Here is a 15,337-nt window from a genome sequence, read left to right on the forward strand (position 1 = left end):
GTTATCAGCGTCCAAATGTATAGTGAGCCGGGGTCCTTACCAGTGCCCGAACTCATGCACGCAATATACACAATATTCATGACCTCGGGAGCTGATTGAGACATACCATCGCTCTCTTTTATCACACAACAGCTACCAACTGGGGAGGGTGTGTTTCCTCCAAGACATGTGAAGCTGGGCTACTACTACTTTTTTTTTTTTCTCAAAATGCTGCTCATGCAGCGTAACACACAAGGTGAAAGCGCTATCAGCCTTCTTCCACATACATTGTGGTTGACTAATGATGAATAAGGCTCTGATAGACAGGGGCAAGAGTCACAGAGAGAGAGCATGGGCAATTTTGCTCTCTAGACTCCTGGGCAAGGATGGCTGTGGAATGATTGGGTTTCGAACTTACTGTGCCTTGTTTACCCACATATGTCTCTGTTTAAATCTTTAGATTGTTTTTCTTTGTTTTTTTTTCCACACATTGCCTAGTCAATGGTCTTTATTTAATGATGGAATTGAATTTCTGGTTTTGCCCTTTCAACCTGGCTTTTAGATTTCTGATTGTGGTTTTTCCCTACGATTTATTAAACTCAGCACTTGGATGCAACCAATCCCCATGTTGCGAGTTACAGATTACATAACAGTCTAAATGCATTCTAATGCAGACTTGCCTCTCCACTTCATCTCTGGCCACAATGTCTCCTTTCTTCAGTGCTTTGATAGCATACATCGAGCCTGATTTCTTATACTCCGCCAGCAATACCTGGAAAAGTCATTTACAGAAGTCATTTACTGTAAAACAGCAATATGCAAAAGTGCAACAACAAAAAAAAAAGACAAAACAAGGGACAACGTTTACCTTGCCAAAATGACCTCTGCCCAGCACGGCGATCAACCTGAAATCTTGAAGCCTCAATGGAGTTTTCTTCTGTTTACTGCAGAAGACCAGACATAATGTAACACAAAGGGAAAAATACAGCAATTATGTGTAAATCTGTGTGTCTGTGTGTGTATACCCGCTGAGCGAGTGTGTTCTGTTGGGTCTTTGAGGTGTGGAAGAGTCCAGAGGAGAGCACGGCTCAATGACATGTGGTCTCTCCTGAAATCATGAAGAAATATAGACAAGGAACAAATTAATGACTAAAGACAGAGGGTAAAGAGTAAGAACGGACACTGACTACAATTCATATGAATTGTAGTATCGAGCCTTCTAGACTGAGGGTTCTAGAAATAATATCATGATGTATTAGGGGCAGTGGTGGCTCGGAAGTTGAGACTCTGGGTTACTCGTCAGAAGGTCGGGGGTTCAAGCCCCAGCGCTGCCAAGCTGCCACTGTTGGGCCCTTGAGCAAGGCCCTTAACCCTCTCTGCTCCAGGGGCGCTGTATCATGGCTGACCCTGTGCTCTGACCCCAACTTCCTGACAGGCTGGGGTATGTGTGCATATGTATATGTAATCAATAAAGACTCATTATCATTATCACCATTTCTCATGCGAATACTGAGTTACAGACATCCTCATGAATCAATGTTGCAATAGCAGCTTCATCAAGATACTCATAACAACAGACATCTCTCTCTCTCTCTTTCTCTCTCTCTCTTGTTCTCTCACCGGTGTCTGTCCATCTGTCACGTCTCTCCTGAGTTCCACTTTCATGGGGGAATCCGAGTCCAGGCTCAGTTTCTCCACAGAGATCTCCCTACATCATACACACATATCCACACACGCAGGAAGAGAGAGAGCCGCAGATAAAAAGCCTATACTTTGATAGACTAGAAAAATAAACACACGTCTTAGTTTTAGCAGCGTTTTACAATAGGAATGTGACAAAAATAAAAACTATCCCAAAATGCACAACATAATCTAGCACTGCTAGCTGTTTTTTTTTTTTGCAACATCCGCCAACACATACATAAAATTCTGCACTATGTATATTTATTCATTTATTACTCTTTGTTGCTCATCCTCTACTGTGAACTGTGCGATATCCCATTTGTCACTTATGTGTATATGAACGAGGTGTTACTCATCTGTATAAATTCCTATTCCTATTCATCTGTACATACGTTGAGGTGTTCATAGTGTAGATATTATCATTATTATTATGTTTTACTACTATTATTCTTATTTTTCTATTCCTATTATATATATATTTTTAGACATTTTTTCTATTCTATTCCTATTTAATGTGTATTCTTTCTTATCTTTTTTGTGTAATGGAGCTGCAGTAACGAGGGATTTTTTTTTCTTATCTTATCTTAAAAAGGCTAAGTGAGGTGTTTTTGCAGAAAAAAAAAGTCGATAAAAACGTAGGTATTTGGCATTTGCAAAACGAGGGAATGAAATGAAAGTCTGAATGCCAGAGCGCTGGAATGGCAACAGTTTCAGATCGCGTTTAAAAATCTGGTCGGAAACGTGATGGATATCCGGATTTTCCTCGGGAAATTTTACAGGGAACGTTGCAAGATGCGGGATTTATGGGTCAAAGAGTGATGCAGCTATGAATTTATGAATTATTAGTGATTTACTAATTCACAGCCAGTGACAAGATCCTAACAGATTAATAATATTATTTCCCATTAACCATAACCAACTCAACTCCAGTCCAAAATGCAGTAACTTTTCAGGTCTGATTTCTCAAAGAATGAACTTAAGCACATTCCCGGCTCCATGACGACGTTAATCGAATTGTGATAGTAACCTGGTTCAGATTAGTAATTAAAACAGTTCAGCTGTGCACCACACAAAACACTGAGAAACCTTCTTTTCTCTGTAGGGAAATTCATCTACATAAAAATGTTTGTTTCACGTTATATATTATCATCCAAAATGTGTCGAATATGATCTGCACTATTTTGTATGAACGTGTATATTAGCGTATTGCAGTCCCTCCAGGATTTTGCGATTTTTTGATTGCAGAATTGAACGCAAAATCAAGGAAACTCCTCACGAAATATTCTCAGGAGCTTGCAATTTTTAAAAATCACCGCAGATTTGGGCCAAGACGTGTCATGTGACGTCATCACGACGCAGCCCTCTTCGATTCAGGTGTGTCAAACATGAGTACAGCTAAAAGGTCTCATTTACCAACAAACATCGCTGAGAAAGACCGTGCAAAACAATTTACGTTTGTGCAATCACAATTTCGCCAATTCAAGTAGTTTTCTGCAAAAAAAAAAAAAAAACCCAGCAAATTGCATGCCAAATTTTGAAAAAAGCATTTTTGGCTGCAACAATCACAAAAAAAAAACTCTGTGTGATCCTGTATGGACTGGTTTTATTAGTGTGTGTATTACCCAGACTGTATTGTGTGAGCTGTATTGGGACTGTATGTTCCCGTGTTGTTAACGGTCGGAATGGCGTTCCTTAACAGCCGCACCCACGTGCCGATATCCACGTTCATCTGGCGAGCACGCAGGAAAGCTTTACCTGTCAATACACACAAGAAGTAACGTCCATTTAACACACAATGCAGCGAAAATGTATTTGCCCACTAAGGGTGCACTGTAAGATCTTTCTGAGAGCTGTTATTTACTCATCTATTCATTTGTTTGTATTAGCTCATTTTATTTCCTCCCCCTCTCATTGCTTGATCCACTGCTTTTTGTAGTCTGTGTATTTTTGTACGTGGTTATATAAAGTCTACATCCATACATGAGCTTAACAGAGTGCGAACTGGAGCGAGACAGATCAAAGCAGATGAGGTGCAGATGTGGAAAATATGCAGCTACATGTTTATAGTCACACTGTCTCTTTCATATCAGCAAGTGTCTGAATGGCGTTACTGAAGAACAAAACGCGGCTACAGGCACGTCTTGACCGAACGGCTACGTTTGGGGTAAAAGCTAAGCTGTTTTCTGGGATGATGGTTGTTGTGGCTTTACCCTGCTGTTTAGAGAATACTTTCTTCTGTCTCTTAAGGCGTGGAACCCTTTCGATGACCGGGTTAAAGAACGTCACCTGGAACACAAATACACACACACACACATACACATAAAGAGGTTGAGAGACTAACATCTTTATAAATGAATGTAAGTAAGACTGTGTGTGTGTGTGTGTGTGTGTGTATACCTCAGCCAGCAGCAGGCCCTGTGGTTCCAGCTCTAGCTTAACTGTGTGTTTCTGGTTATCCAGGAAGTCCTCCAGCTTCAGGAATTTCAGCGCACACAGAGAGCGATAGTCTTTCCAATACACAGCTATCTCCATTTCTCTAGACTAGACACACACACACACACACATACACACACACACACAAAGGGCTGTTTACAATAAATAAGAAATTAACTAATATAAGACACATTGCTGTTATAGGAAATTAATCAACGACAGGGTGGTGTGATTCATCCTGAAGCAAAGCAAAGTTGATTACTTTCCTAGCACATTCCAAAGTGTTTTATTCCTTTTATACCTATTTGCTAATGATGTGTCATACACGTAATATTATGGAACATCCATGAAACAAGTTAGTTCCTGTTATCACTTGTAGTATGACAGCTATAAACAGCTGTTCCTTGTCTTTTTTTTCCTCTCTTGAAGCTAACGAGACAAAAAAAGCTAGTCATGTGACTGAGAAACTGCAAAGCATCAGTGCTTTTCCATCCTGAAGACTTTCCTGTAGCGGAAAACTTAAAAGTCACAGCTTTACCTGACTGCTACAAAGCACTGACACTGGAGACTCCTTCCAGAAATGGTCAATAAACATCTCCTCACAGAAAACTTCACCATATTAACGATTACAAGTTGTTTTATTTATTTATTTCAAATTCATTTATGCGGAACGTTCACCATACAAGTCCCATATCAACACCTGACCAATAAGAATCGAGAATTCGCTAGCACTGTGGAATAAAGTAGATTATACCATGGTCTGTCTGAATACTCGATTCTGATTGGCCGGAAGGTGCGCGTTCAAACTGTGTAATGCACAGGTAGTTCCAGTCAGTATAATCACCATTCTCAAATAAAGCACTGTCTTCAAACAACATACACTGCATACGGTAGTTAAACTCGCAGCTTCATTACTAGTAGAGACGCGGCACAGACGCAGGTCATTCACACACTCACAATCTCTCTCTCTCACTCTCTCTCAAAGAAATTCAAATAAATGTAATCTTATCGCACTACTACCTGAAGAATTCTAGACCTAGCGGTCCATATATAAAATAACTAACTAACGTAACCATTATTTTTATCCTTTCAGTCAAACTTTGCACCGCAAACATCAATGACAGCTTTAACTTGTCAATGTTGGTAAGTGACCGTAGTGTAAGCGGTTACACCATCCACGGCTAGGTGTGCGTTACAACATTTTAATGCACTCCGCTTTGTTAAAATCGTGTAACGCACACCTAGCCGTGGAGTATCCCTTACATAATGTATATCAGTGTAACGGTAATTATAATCATTATTCTACTAGTATTCGAATATAGTAGTAATTACTACTATAATTATATAGTAGTAATTACTACGAGAGAGCTTACTAACAGGAGTTAGTGTTATAGTGGTGATTGAGAGTAAACAGTAAAGGTCTTCTTCAGTCAAAATGGTCAAAATCTGTCTAATTTCCTCCTACATTTTCAATGTGGAGAGTTTGTGGTGATGTTAGCAACCCAGTTGTGTGTATCTGATGGCTTATGGACAAAACCAAATCTTCAGAAGAGCATAATTAACCAAAATTCCCTTTTAGTGTATTGCTCCAACATTGGCAAGTTGAATAAAATTATGGATCATTAGCGTGTACTGGTCGTAGTTTTCAATTTTCATCATGTACTTAGGTATTTAAAACATTAACAGAACTAGTCTGGTGTCATGTGTTTAACAATCAGGCGTATACCTGCTTTACCAAATCACTATAACCAGACACTGTGATGTATTGATTAAGAAAAAAGAAACTGTTCTGCGATCAGTGCTAGGTTGGTTATTAATGCTCACCCTTTCCAGCTCTATAGTGAACGTTTGGTCCCAGGTATGTTCTCCGACTGTCTTCCATGCTGTCTGACCCACCACGGTGTTATCCAGCTTCAGCACAGCACTCACCTCCGCTGCACACGCACACACACAAACAAAAGAAGATATTGGTGGAGTGTCCTCCATTTACTCCAATTACCTTCACTTCCAAGTCAAGTCAAGTGGCTTTTATTGTCAATAATATAATAAAAAATGCTGTAAATATAAACATAACATACTATGACATAGTATACAGCAGATACCATATGTGGACACTGCAGCCAGGTAAAGAGTATAATAGTGACAAGAAATTAAATATGATATTTTTATATAAGTTAGCAGCAAAAGTACACCACAGGTACACCACGGACCAAATGTAGTCGATTAGCCAAGACATGCTTGCTGTGAAGAGAAAATCTGAGCCAAAAACTTTTTTGTAAATACATGCTAAAATCTTTATATGCTTGCTTCAATCAACATTGTTCTATATACTTCAGAGTACACTGTCATACATGTATCAACAAACTGAAGCGTCAGATTGACATCATTTCCGGCCTTTTACTTCAAACTCGATGAGTTGAAGCTTAAGAGGTGCTGTAAAGCGTCACTGCCTCTTCGTGTGGAATGATACCAAACATATGCGATTCAGGATGTACAACCTACATTTAACGTTAAAGCATTCGGCTACACAGTTATGTTTTGTTCCTGTCTATAAATTGTATCCAGTCGTACTGTGTCTTAACCAAACAAGAAGTCTGTAAGATGCTACCAAAGAACTAGAAGTGGTTTAAGACATTTTGTGGTGTGTGGCTATAATTATGCAGAACATTGTAGCCAAAGAAGCAAATGTCAGACAACGAACAGGTCTTGGATGAACGTCTACATTTGGAGTTGTATAAAAATGGTATAAAAAATTCGATTATTTTTCACCGATCCATCCGTTCCAATCCATGGGTACAAGTAGAAACAGTTAGTCCTAGGTCAGATTAAATTGCATCCATAAATGATAAGCCTTTGGGAAACAACAAAATGCATACACTCATATTTGTATATACATTTCTCCAAAAGTATTGGAACAGCAAGGCCAGTTCTGTTTTTTTCGCCGCTATACATTGAAGACATTTGTGTTTGAGATCAAAAGATGAGTATGAGACGATAGATAAGAATTTCAGCTTTTATTTTATTTCTTTTCATTAATCAGGAGGAACTTTATCACGCAGCAAGACAATGATCCAAAACACACTGCGAACTCAACAAAGGACTTCGTCAGGGGAAATAATGGAAGGTTTTAAACTGACCAAGTCAGTCACCAGACCTTAAAACAATTGAGCAGCATTTCACCTCCTGAAGAGGAGACTGAAGGGAGAAACGACAACTGAAAGAGGCTGCGGTAAACGTGTGGAAAGGCTTCACAAAAGAAGAAACCAACGATTGATGCAGTTATTGCAAGCAAGTGATGTGCAACCAAATATTATTTACTTTCATTTATTTCAAGACTTATCTGGTCCTATACTTTTGCTCGACTAAAAATTGGGTGGTCTGATACAAAAGGTTCTATGTTTTCTGTTGTTTAACACTTCTAGATGTAAATACCAGGAAGTAAAAGCTGAAATCCTAAACTCTCGTCTCATATCCGTCTCAAGACCAAATGTCTTAAATGGTGTACAGTACAAACAGATGAATTGGCCAGTAGTTTTGGAGGGGACTGCATATATATTTTACTGAAAATTTTGGAAAGAAAGGGCATTGGAATTACTTTTTCAAACATAACTATAAAATTGTATACTTAAACTCAATTTAAAACTTTGGGTTCGTACAGGGTTTTTTTTTTTAAATAAAAGCTCAAATTTAATTAGATAATCCTAAATACTAATATGTAAAACTAAGCCTAAATAAAATAAATAATAAAATAAATAAATAAATAATAAAATAAATAAAAAGAAACACGTTTTATTTTACGAAATCAGAAATTTTTTATATAACTTTTATTATTAGACCCTGTGAGGATATTGTGCAGATATTGGAAAACACACACTCACACACCACACATACACACACAAACTCACAGGAGAGCTCATCTGTTTTCGGTGCACTCTTGCCGCTGACGCTGCCACTTCGGCTGTAAAGGCCTTTCCCACTGCGCATGAAGGAGCGAGCCTCGCCGGGACTGTAGCACGGCAACACCACCGGGCTGCCACGGCTACGACCAGGAACCACCTCCAACAAGCTCTCACAGCCTAGTAACTTCACCTGCAGCATGCCTGACAGACACACACACACACACACAAAGGATTAACTGTAAGAATACGACTTAGTACACCTATAAGAACTGCCCGAACAAATAAATACTATTTGTGCTGTTGTAATGTTTATACAAATCTTAAAGATCGTAAAAGTTACCGGTGAGAGGAGAGGGTTTGGACAGTGTGCTGTACTGGTTGTGTAGGTAGGGGGTGCCGTGACGTGAGCTGAAAGTGGGTGAGGAGGCCAGGACGAGCTCCTCTTTGATCAGACAGGCTTTGGGATGATCCTCAGGCAGATCAGCCAACCGCTGGTCTAAAGAGAGCTTCAGCAGATCCAGCCTCTGAGAGGACTCGCTCAGACGACACTGAGCCTAGAGAGAGAGAGAGAGAGAGAGAGAGAGAGAGAGAGAGAGAGAGAGGTACACCTCAACATGAGAGGCTGAACAAGACATTTATTACTATTTTTTAACTGTGAAGTGAATTGTGTGTTCTGAATTCAAGTGCATTGAAATGATGTAATAAGAAACCAGTAAGGAACGTTTGATGTCAGAGTCATAGAAAATGGGAGAGAGCAAAAAATATGGACATGCTACAAAAAAGAGAGCTAAAGGGTGGAGAAGAGGAGAAAACCACATAAACCCGTGTATGCTTTGCATTTAGAAAATATTTTTTAATGACAATAATAATTGAGTTAATTAATTTGTATAGATTTGATTTAGTGCATGGACTAATGTGTAAGAACAGATATACTCTAATCTTTGCGTGTGTGTGTGTGTGTGTGTGTGTGTGTGTGTACCTCGCACATGGCTTTTTTGTCATGCACTTTGCTGGCTCCCAACAGTCTCAGAACGTTTTTGGCTCCCTCTGCAACAGCATGCTCCACCCGGTAGTGGTGCCTCAGTTCCTCGATCCTCAGCTCTATCCCACACGGGTCGGGCTTTCCTGAGAGACAGTCGAAGCTTTCATCAACTTTTCACAAATGAGGACACTTCTAGTGCATGCTTTTAGATCGCATTTTACACTCACACACACGTTTACACAGGAATTTCACAGCGGTCGACAGAAACGATACACTTCGTAACAATTCTTAAGGAAACGTTTCAGGAGGGCTCAGAAAGGGAGAACAGGGTGGACAGGCGTCTTGATCGTCTTTTCCAGTAGGTTGATTTGGAACATTAGCACAGTGAAGCAACAACATGAGGAAAAGCCAACGAAAAAGAACAATAAGGAAGCTGGAGTGACTCAGAGGTGAAGAAGCTGAAAGAAATTTGCTCCAAGGACAATATTCTTTGCCATGGCAATGCCAATCCAATACAAGAGTGAATAACTCAAAGCAGATGAAAATAATGTCCTGGATTTTTAGTGTGCAAATATTTAATGCACATAAATCATATTTCAAAATAAAGAAGTCAAATATATATATATATATATATATATATATATATATATATATATATATATATATATATATAATAAATTGAGATAAATGAATTAGGAGTAATAAAAGAAGATTAAAAATGAAGCACTAAAAAGACTACTATGTATACCACAGTGCGGTTCTAGATTCGGATTGGTCAGAAGATGTTGATTAATGTCTATAACAGCAGCTCTGACAGTAACGTGAGCTGTAAGTCACAATTTTATATAAATGAGCTCATACGATAGTTATCGTTTCTATAGCTAATAACAGATAATAACCACTGACAGTATCATGGATGTGCTACATAATCTAAGAGTAATAAATGTGTGATTTCAAGAAACCTGCTATTTAACAAAGAAAATGTACGGTTACTGATATTTTGAGAAGATTTGAAACAGTCTCCAGTGTCAGCACTTTCTAACGTTTAGAGGTAAAGCTGGAAAGACTTTGTGTTTTATAGTTTCTAGGTAACAAGCCGTATTTTTTTTTTTGTTTTGTTCCCTAAAAAAAGAGATCCTGGTGACGGAGCGGCTGTTTGTATCTTCTATAATGTAAGTGACAACTTGTTTAGTGGAGGTTCCACAATATTAAATCTAACTGTAAATGGATAAAAAGTATCATTCTCATTTTTAAACCTTTTATGCATAAATTATTTATACACACATGTAGATTCTTTTATATTCTCTTTTTTTTTTACTTAAATTTGCATAATTTCGATTCTGTCTGGTTACGTTTAAAAATAAATGGATTGTCCATGAGTAAAACCGGCTAAAGCAGTATGCCTGAAATAACAAAAAAAAACAATAATCTTATAAATCTTCCGATGTCCGAATTGACACAAGAACCCCCCCACCCCCCCATAAACACACCCTAGTTTTTATTTATTTATTTATTTAACGTAGAAGGTTAGTGAGGACTGAGGACAACAAATAGTCCGACTCACAGAGGTTCATGTTTGGGGATGATTTGCGTCTTATTTTACTACAGTATAAAGAACGCGCCGTAAGTCCATAAGTGTGGACACTATGCATGAAAGGGTTAAACAAATTCAAAAAATAATTGTTGGCAAATTGTTGTGGTATAAGAGTAGAAAAACACAGTGAGAAGTGCTCTTATAGGATAAAAAAATCAACTTCAGGGTGCTGACGTTCAGGCCACATCACAACACCCCATGACTGATTATTTTCCTATTACACGTTTTACTCCCGCCATACAGTATACTCCCAGCACAAGCTGTAGAGGAAATCAGGAACAGCTTTGTTTCCTCTTTGTCATTTTGAAGTTGTGTTTGAACAAACCAAAATTATATCTGGTATTCAAAATGTCCTTTCATTGTAACACTGGACAAATAGCAACAAAAAAAAGCCCAGGAATAAGTTCTGCCTGTTGAATAACTCTTGAATATCAGTTAGCATTTTTTGATGTGTTGCAGTGTTCTGGTATGTAAACACAGATACTCGCTACAGGTACTACGAATTGTCTGAGTGAAAGTTTGGAATATCTCGGCATATCCCTCTTGCTAAGGAGCAATGGGGGGGGGACGACCAGGATTTTGTGGTGTCTGTGTGTGTGTGTGTGTGTGTGTGTGTGTGTGTGTGTGTGTGTGAGAGAGAGAGAGAGAGACAGAGAGAGAGAAATAGAGTGTGTGAGGAATACACAGGGAGTGGAGGGGGTGTATGCTGGATGAGAAGAGATGCTTTTATATCCTAATAAGGCATCAATGTGTGTGTGTGTGCGCGTATTGCAGAGGTGTAACAGTATGTGTGTAAATGCTGAGCTAATAATTCAGCGTTTGTGTAGACTCCAGGCAGCAGCACAGTGTTTCCTCTGGTCTCTGGCAGGTGAGAGATGTAATGCAGTAGAGTGCAGTTAATAGCATTACACAAACAGCCTTTTAATACTTTCTATTGTCTCTGAGCTGGACATCCAATTGCCACTGATCGTCCGTGCGCACGGGTGTGTATACTAGGAATGATTTATTTTTTATTGTTTGACTTCTATTAGAAGGTTTATATTTCTATATGTAAATGCAAGAAAATATATCCTAATGTTTAAGATTAAGATTTGTGGCTAAATTAAATGTTATTATAGCAATACTTATATTAATAAAACACTTGGGGTGTATTGTTATATATATAAAATAATTAACAATAGTGTGTTATGGCCTACTGACACTGGAGACTCCTTCCATAAATGTTAAAAAAAAAAAAACGTATCACCGTATCAATGATTAGACGTTTTTCTTATTAATCGGATTATTATTTTCTCATTTGTAATTCGCTTTGGATAAAAGCGTCCGCTAAGTGAATAAATGTAAAATGTAAAATGTAATTATTTAGTTATATAGTTATCGTTTCTATAGTACCAGCTAATTCACAGGAACTTATATTTTGTAATCTAAACCAAAAAATGTAATTATTTGGTTTAGATTACAAAATATAAGTTCCTGTGAATTAGCTGGTACAATAGAAACGATAACTATGTACCCTTAGCTGTATAGAAAGAATGCATTAGAACGAGTGTAGTCATATAAACCTGCGATTCGCCTCGCAGCTGTCAAAACTGCTGTTGAAGAAAATTACTCAACACCTTCTAGCCAATCAGAATCAAGAATGAAACAGCTCTGTGGTATAAATATATTTTGCAAACATTAACAAAGAACTTAAAGCTAAAATTGACATTTTAGCAGTCTAAATGAATCTTAATTCTTTTGCCTAATGGAAGGGCACTTGAGATTTGGTCACAGAAAATATAGTACGCAACAGCGGTTTGGGGCGGAGTTTCACAGAAATGTACAATCCAATCAATATATGTAAAAACCATTGTAGTTTATGATTCACCTCAAGTGGTTTATATAATACAAACACAACATAAAAGTACTGACGAAATTCATTCTGACTGTGTGTGAAATTATAATCTCGTTAAATATTCAAATACATTTGAATACCAAGCTTTTAAAGTCAATTTGTAAGTAACCCTACTTGTAATACTTGTAATGCTATTCTGAACAAAAAAGAAAACCCTGTGGGACTAACTGTGGGATTAACTGTGGGATTAACGAGAATCTGTTTCTAGGTGGTCACCGTTTAAACTGTACCATCTAGTGTGTCTTCCTCCAATAATCAACAAACTCACACACACACACACTGACATACATATATACAGCAATTTAGCTGCATTTTAACCTGTTTTTGCTTGGTCAGTGCACTCACACACACACACACACACACACACACACACACACACCTTGTATGTCCTCATTATGTTCATAGGCCTGCACTGCTTTGCGGATCTGCATGCGAATGATGTCGATCTTGGTTTTGCTGTCCTGGAGCATCTGCTGGGCGGTCTGCAACATCTTCTTATCCTGAGTCACACACACACACACACACACACACACAGTCCATCTTATATTTAATGTTTATAAATAAGAAAAAGGTCATACAAATATGCCTTATTGTCATCACCAATTTGTGAGTGAACCTGTGGGAAAACTGATTATGCCATATTTGGTGGTAGAGCTGTCACCTTTTGTTAAAAGCACAGTGCTAATGCTAATCTTAGCATAGCATACAGTACTGTGCGAAAGTCTTAGGCACATGCAAAGAAATGCTGTAGAGCAAAGATGCCTTTAAAAATTATGGAATTAATCGTTTCTCCATTTTAAAAAAAATACTATAAAGGGTAGTAAACTGTAATAAATTAAAGAAAGGTGATATTTGGTGTGACGACCCTTTTTTGTCTCAGGTGGAGTTAGTGCGGTTTTAAAAGGAAATGAGCTGTAAATTTTATTGAGCATCTTGCGGAACCAGCCACGGTTCATTTGTAGACTTTGACTGTCGCACTCGCTTCTTATTTTTGCGGCAAAACCCAGCAGCCTTCATTGTGTTATTTTTTGTCTGAAAAGTGCCTCTTACCGCTCAATCTGCTGCTTTCTTTACTGACATACAAACATTTTTTTTTTTAACATTTCATTTTGTGCTGGAAAACTAATGTTTGGAAATCGAAAAGGTTTTTATACTGACGCAAAAATGTAGAAGTCATTAAATAAAAATCTGTAACAAAGTGTGTACTAAAAAAAATAGGTTGCCTAAAACTTTTGCACAGCACTGTATTTACCAACAAAAAATAGCCTACAGTACAGCTAAATTTATTAATGTTCACATAAAGTTTAGAGATAGAGAATATGTTTGATTATAGGGTTGTCGGATTATCATTTCATTGGTAACCTATGTTGACTGATTAATATCTCAGATACTGTGTACCTCGACTGTAACCAGGATGTTTATACAGTGTGTTAATTCTGTCAGCCATTTTGCCAAAAATGCAGCAAAATGCAACAATACTGTGCAACAACAGACACACTGCCAGATACTCAGATCATTTGTGTTCGTTTAGGAACGGCACTTTCTCTTTGTTTAGAAATGGCAGAAACAGCAATCTGAAGAATGAAGAAAAGGCCAATATACAAAAGTAGACCATGAAGGCCACTAGCCATTTGTGCTCATATACTGTATACACCACTACTTTAGATGAACAGAAGTTTTCTTTGGGGCTCAGGACATTCTTTATTGCATCCTAAACCGCAATGAAAAATCTGAGTGCAGACAGAGAGAGAATGACTGTGTGCATGAGTGTGTGTGTTACCTTGGTAGTGCTGTTGGCGTAGATAGGGATCATATTCTCAGCGCCCTGCTTGACTTTGAGCTCTATGTTGAGCTGCCTCTCCAGCGCGGCAATGCGCTCCTGATGGGCCGATGCCCGGCTCTCTGTGCCGGGAGAACGAGGCACATCATCTGGGCGAGGGGGCAGAGGTCAAAGTTAGGACTTTCCATCTAACTGTCAGAATTTGCTGTAATGTGAGGTTTAAAGCCTAAGATTTGATTGGGAGTAAATATAAGCAAGTGCTGCTCAGTGACTACTCTTTTTTGAGTCACTAATTGGGTCTCTGTGTGCATTTGTACAAGTTAAATATTCATGCACGACGGATGTGTATCCAGCTGTGAGCACAATCAAGTGACTACTGCGGTACACAAAAAAATGAAACATTTAGCATCAAAGCAACTAGATTTAACCAGTTTCCCCACAGAAAATCCCCACAGAAGGTTCTAATGACTGACCCGAAACCCACTGTGGCATCTAGAGCCATTCTGACATTAATTAAAAATGCAAGATCAACGGTTTCATTACAATACAATGTTCTGTGCTTTAACCGGTAGACTCACCACGAGCCTCATCCGTTCCCTTGACAACAATATGGGCGTCAAGCTCCTGGAGCTGTGCATGGAGCGAGTGGAGACGCCGGTTGGAGGAGCGCAGCTGGTTGTCCACCTGCTGGGCATTGCGTTTATCAGTGGTTGCACGTCGCAGGTTCTCTGCTCCTTCCTTGATCTTCAGCTCCTTGCGGATCTCCCGGCGGATCTTCTCGCGTTCCTCGTCCAGCCGCTGCTGCACGCTTGAATCTGAAAAGTCCGAGCCGTGGTCCAGACCCAGCTGTTCCAGCACGGACAACCCGCCCGGATCACTCTGGAGGCAAAAGTGGGAGAGGTTTAAAAGCTAAACAATGGCACTAAAAAGAAACTGTCAGATTTGTGGACACTACACCTGAACCTGAGTTAGGGGTGGACACAGTCACATTGCCTAATATACACTATATGCCCCGAAGTATGTGGACACCTGACCTTCATAACCTATATGTGGTTCTTCCCCAAACTGTTGCCACAAAGTTGGAAGCATACAA

At 38.8% G+C, this 15,337-nt stretch overlaps 1 protein-coding gene across 4 annotated transcripts in view; it reads right to left on the reverse strand.

Annotated features, from left to right (window-relative positions):
- The window catches only part of pkn1a (protein kinase N1a), a 58,661-nt gene that overhangs the window by 9,164 nt on the left and 34,160 nt on the right, over nucleotides 1–15,337 (reverse strand). For all 4 annotated transcript variants that reach the window (XM_053615872.1, XM_053615871.1, XM_053615869.1 and 1 more), the window contains 14 exons: nucleotides 14,823–15,123; nucleotides 14,245–14,393; nucleotides 12,844–12,964; nucleotides 8,974–9,119; nucleotides 8,335–8,548; nucleotides 8,001–8,195; nucleotides 5,920–6,029; nucleotides 4,060–4,203; nucleotides 3,873–3,948; nucleotides 3,285–3,417; nucleotides 1,600–1,687; nucleotides 1,005–1,087; nucleotides 848–923; nucleotides 660–751 (listed from right to left, as the gene is read on the reverse strand). In XM_053615872.1, coding sequence (XP_053471847.1) covers nucleotides 660–751; nucleotides 848–923; nucleotides 1,005–1,087; nucleotides 1,600–1,687; nucleotides 3,285–3,417; nucleotides 3,873–3,948; nucleotides 4,060–4,203; nucleotides 5,920–6,029; nucleotides 8,001–8,195; nucleotides 8,335–8,548; nucleotides 8,974–9,119; nucleotides 12,844–12,964; nucleotides 14,245–14,393; nucleotides 14,823–15,123 — 1,928 coding nt within the window. The remainder of the gene's footprint in view (nucleotides 1–659; nucleotides 752–847; nucleotides 924–1,004; nucleotides 1,088–1,599; nucleotides 1,688–3,284; nucleotides 3,418–3,872; nucleotides 3,949–4,059; nucleotides 4,204–5,919; nucleotides 6,030–8,000; nucleotides 8,196–8,334; nucleotides 8,549–8,973; nucleotides 9,120–12,843; nucleotides 12,965–14,244; nucleotides 14,394–14,822; nucleotides 15,124–15,337) is intronic.

The sequence above is a fragment of the Ictalurus furcatus genome, chromosome 26 (genome assembly GCF_023375685.1).
Source record: "Ictalurus furcatus strain D&B chromosome 26, Billie_1.0, whole genome shotgun sequence".
NCBI classification, from domain to species: Eukaryota; Metazoa; Chordata; class Actinopteri; order Siluriformes; family Ictaluridae; genus Ictalurus; species Ictalurus furcatus.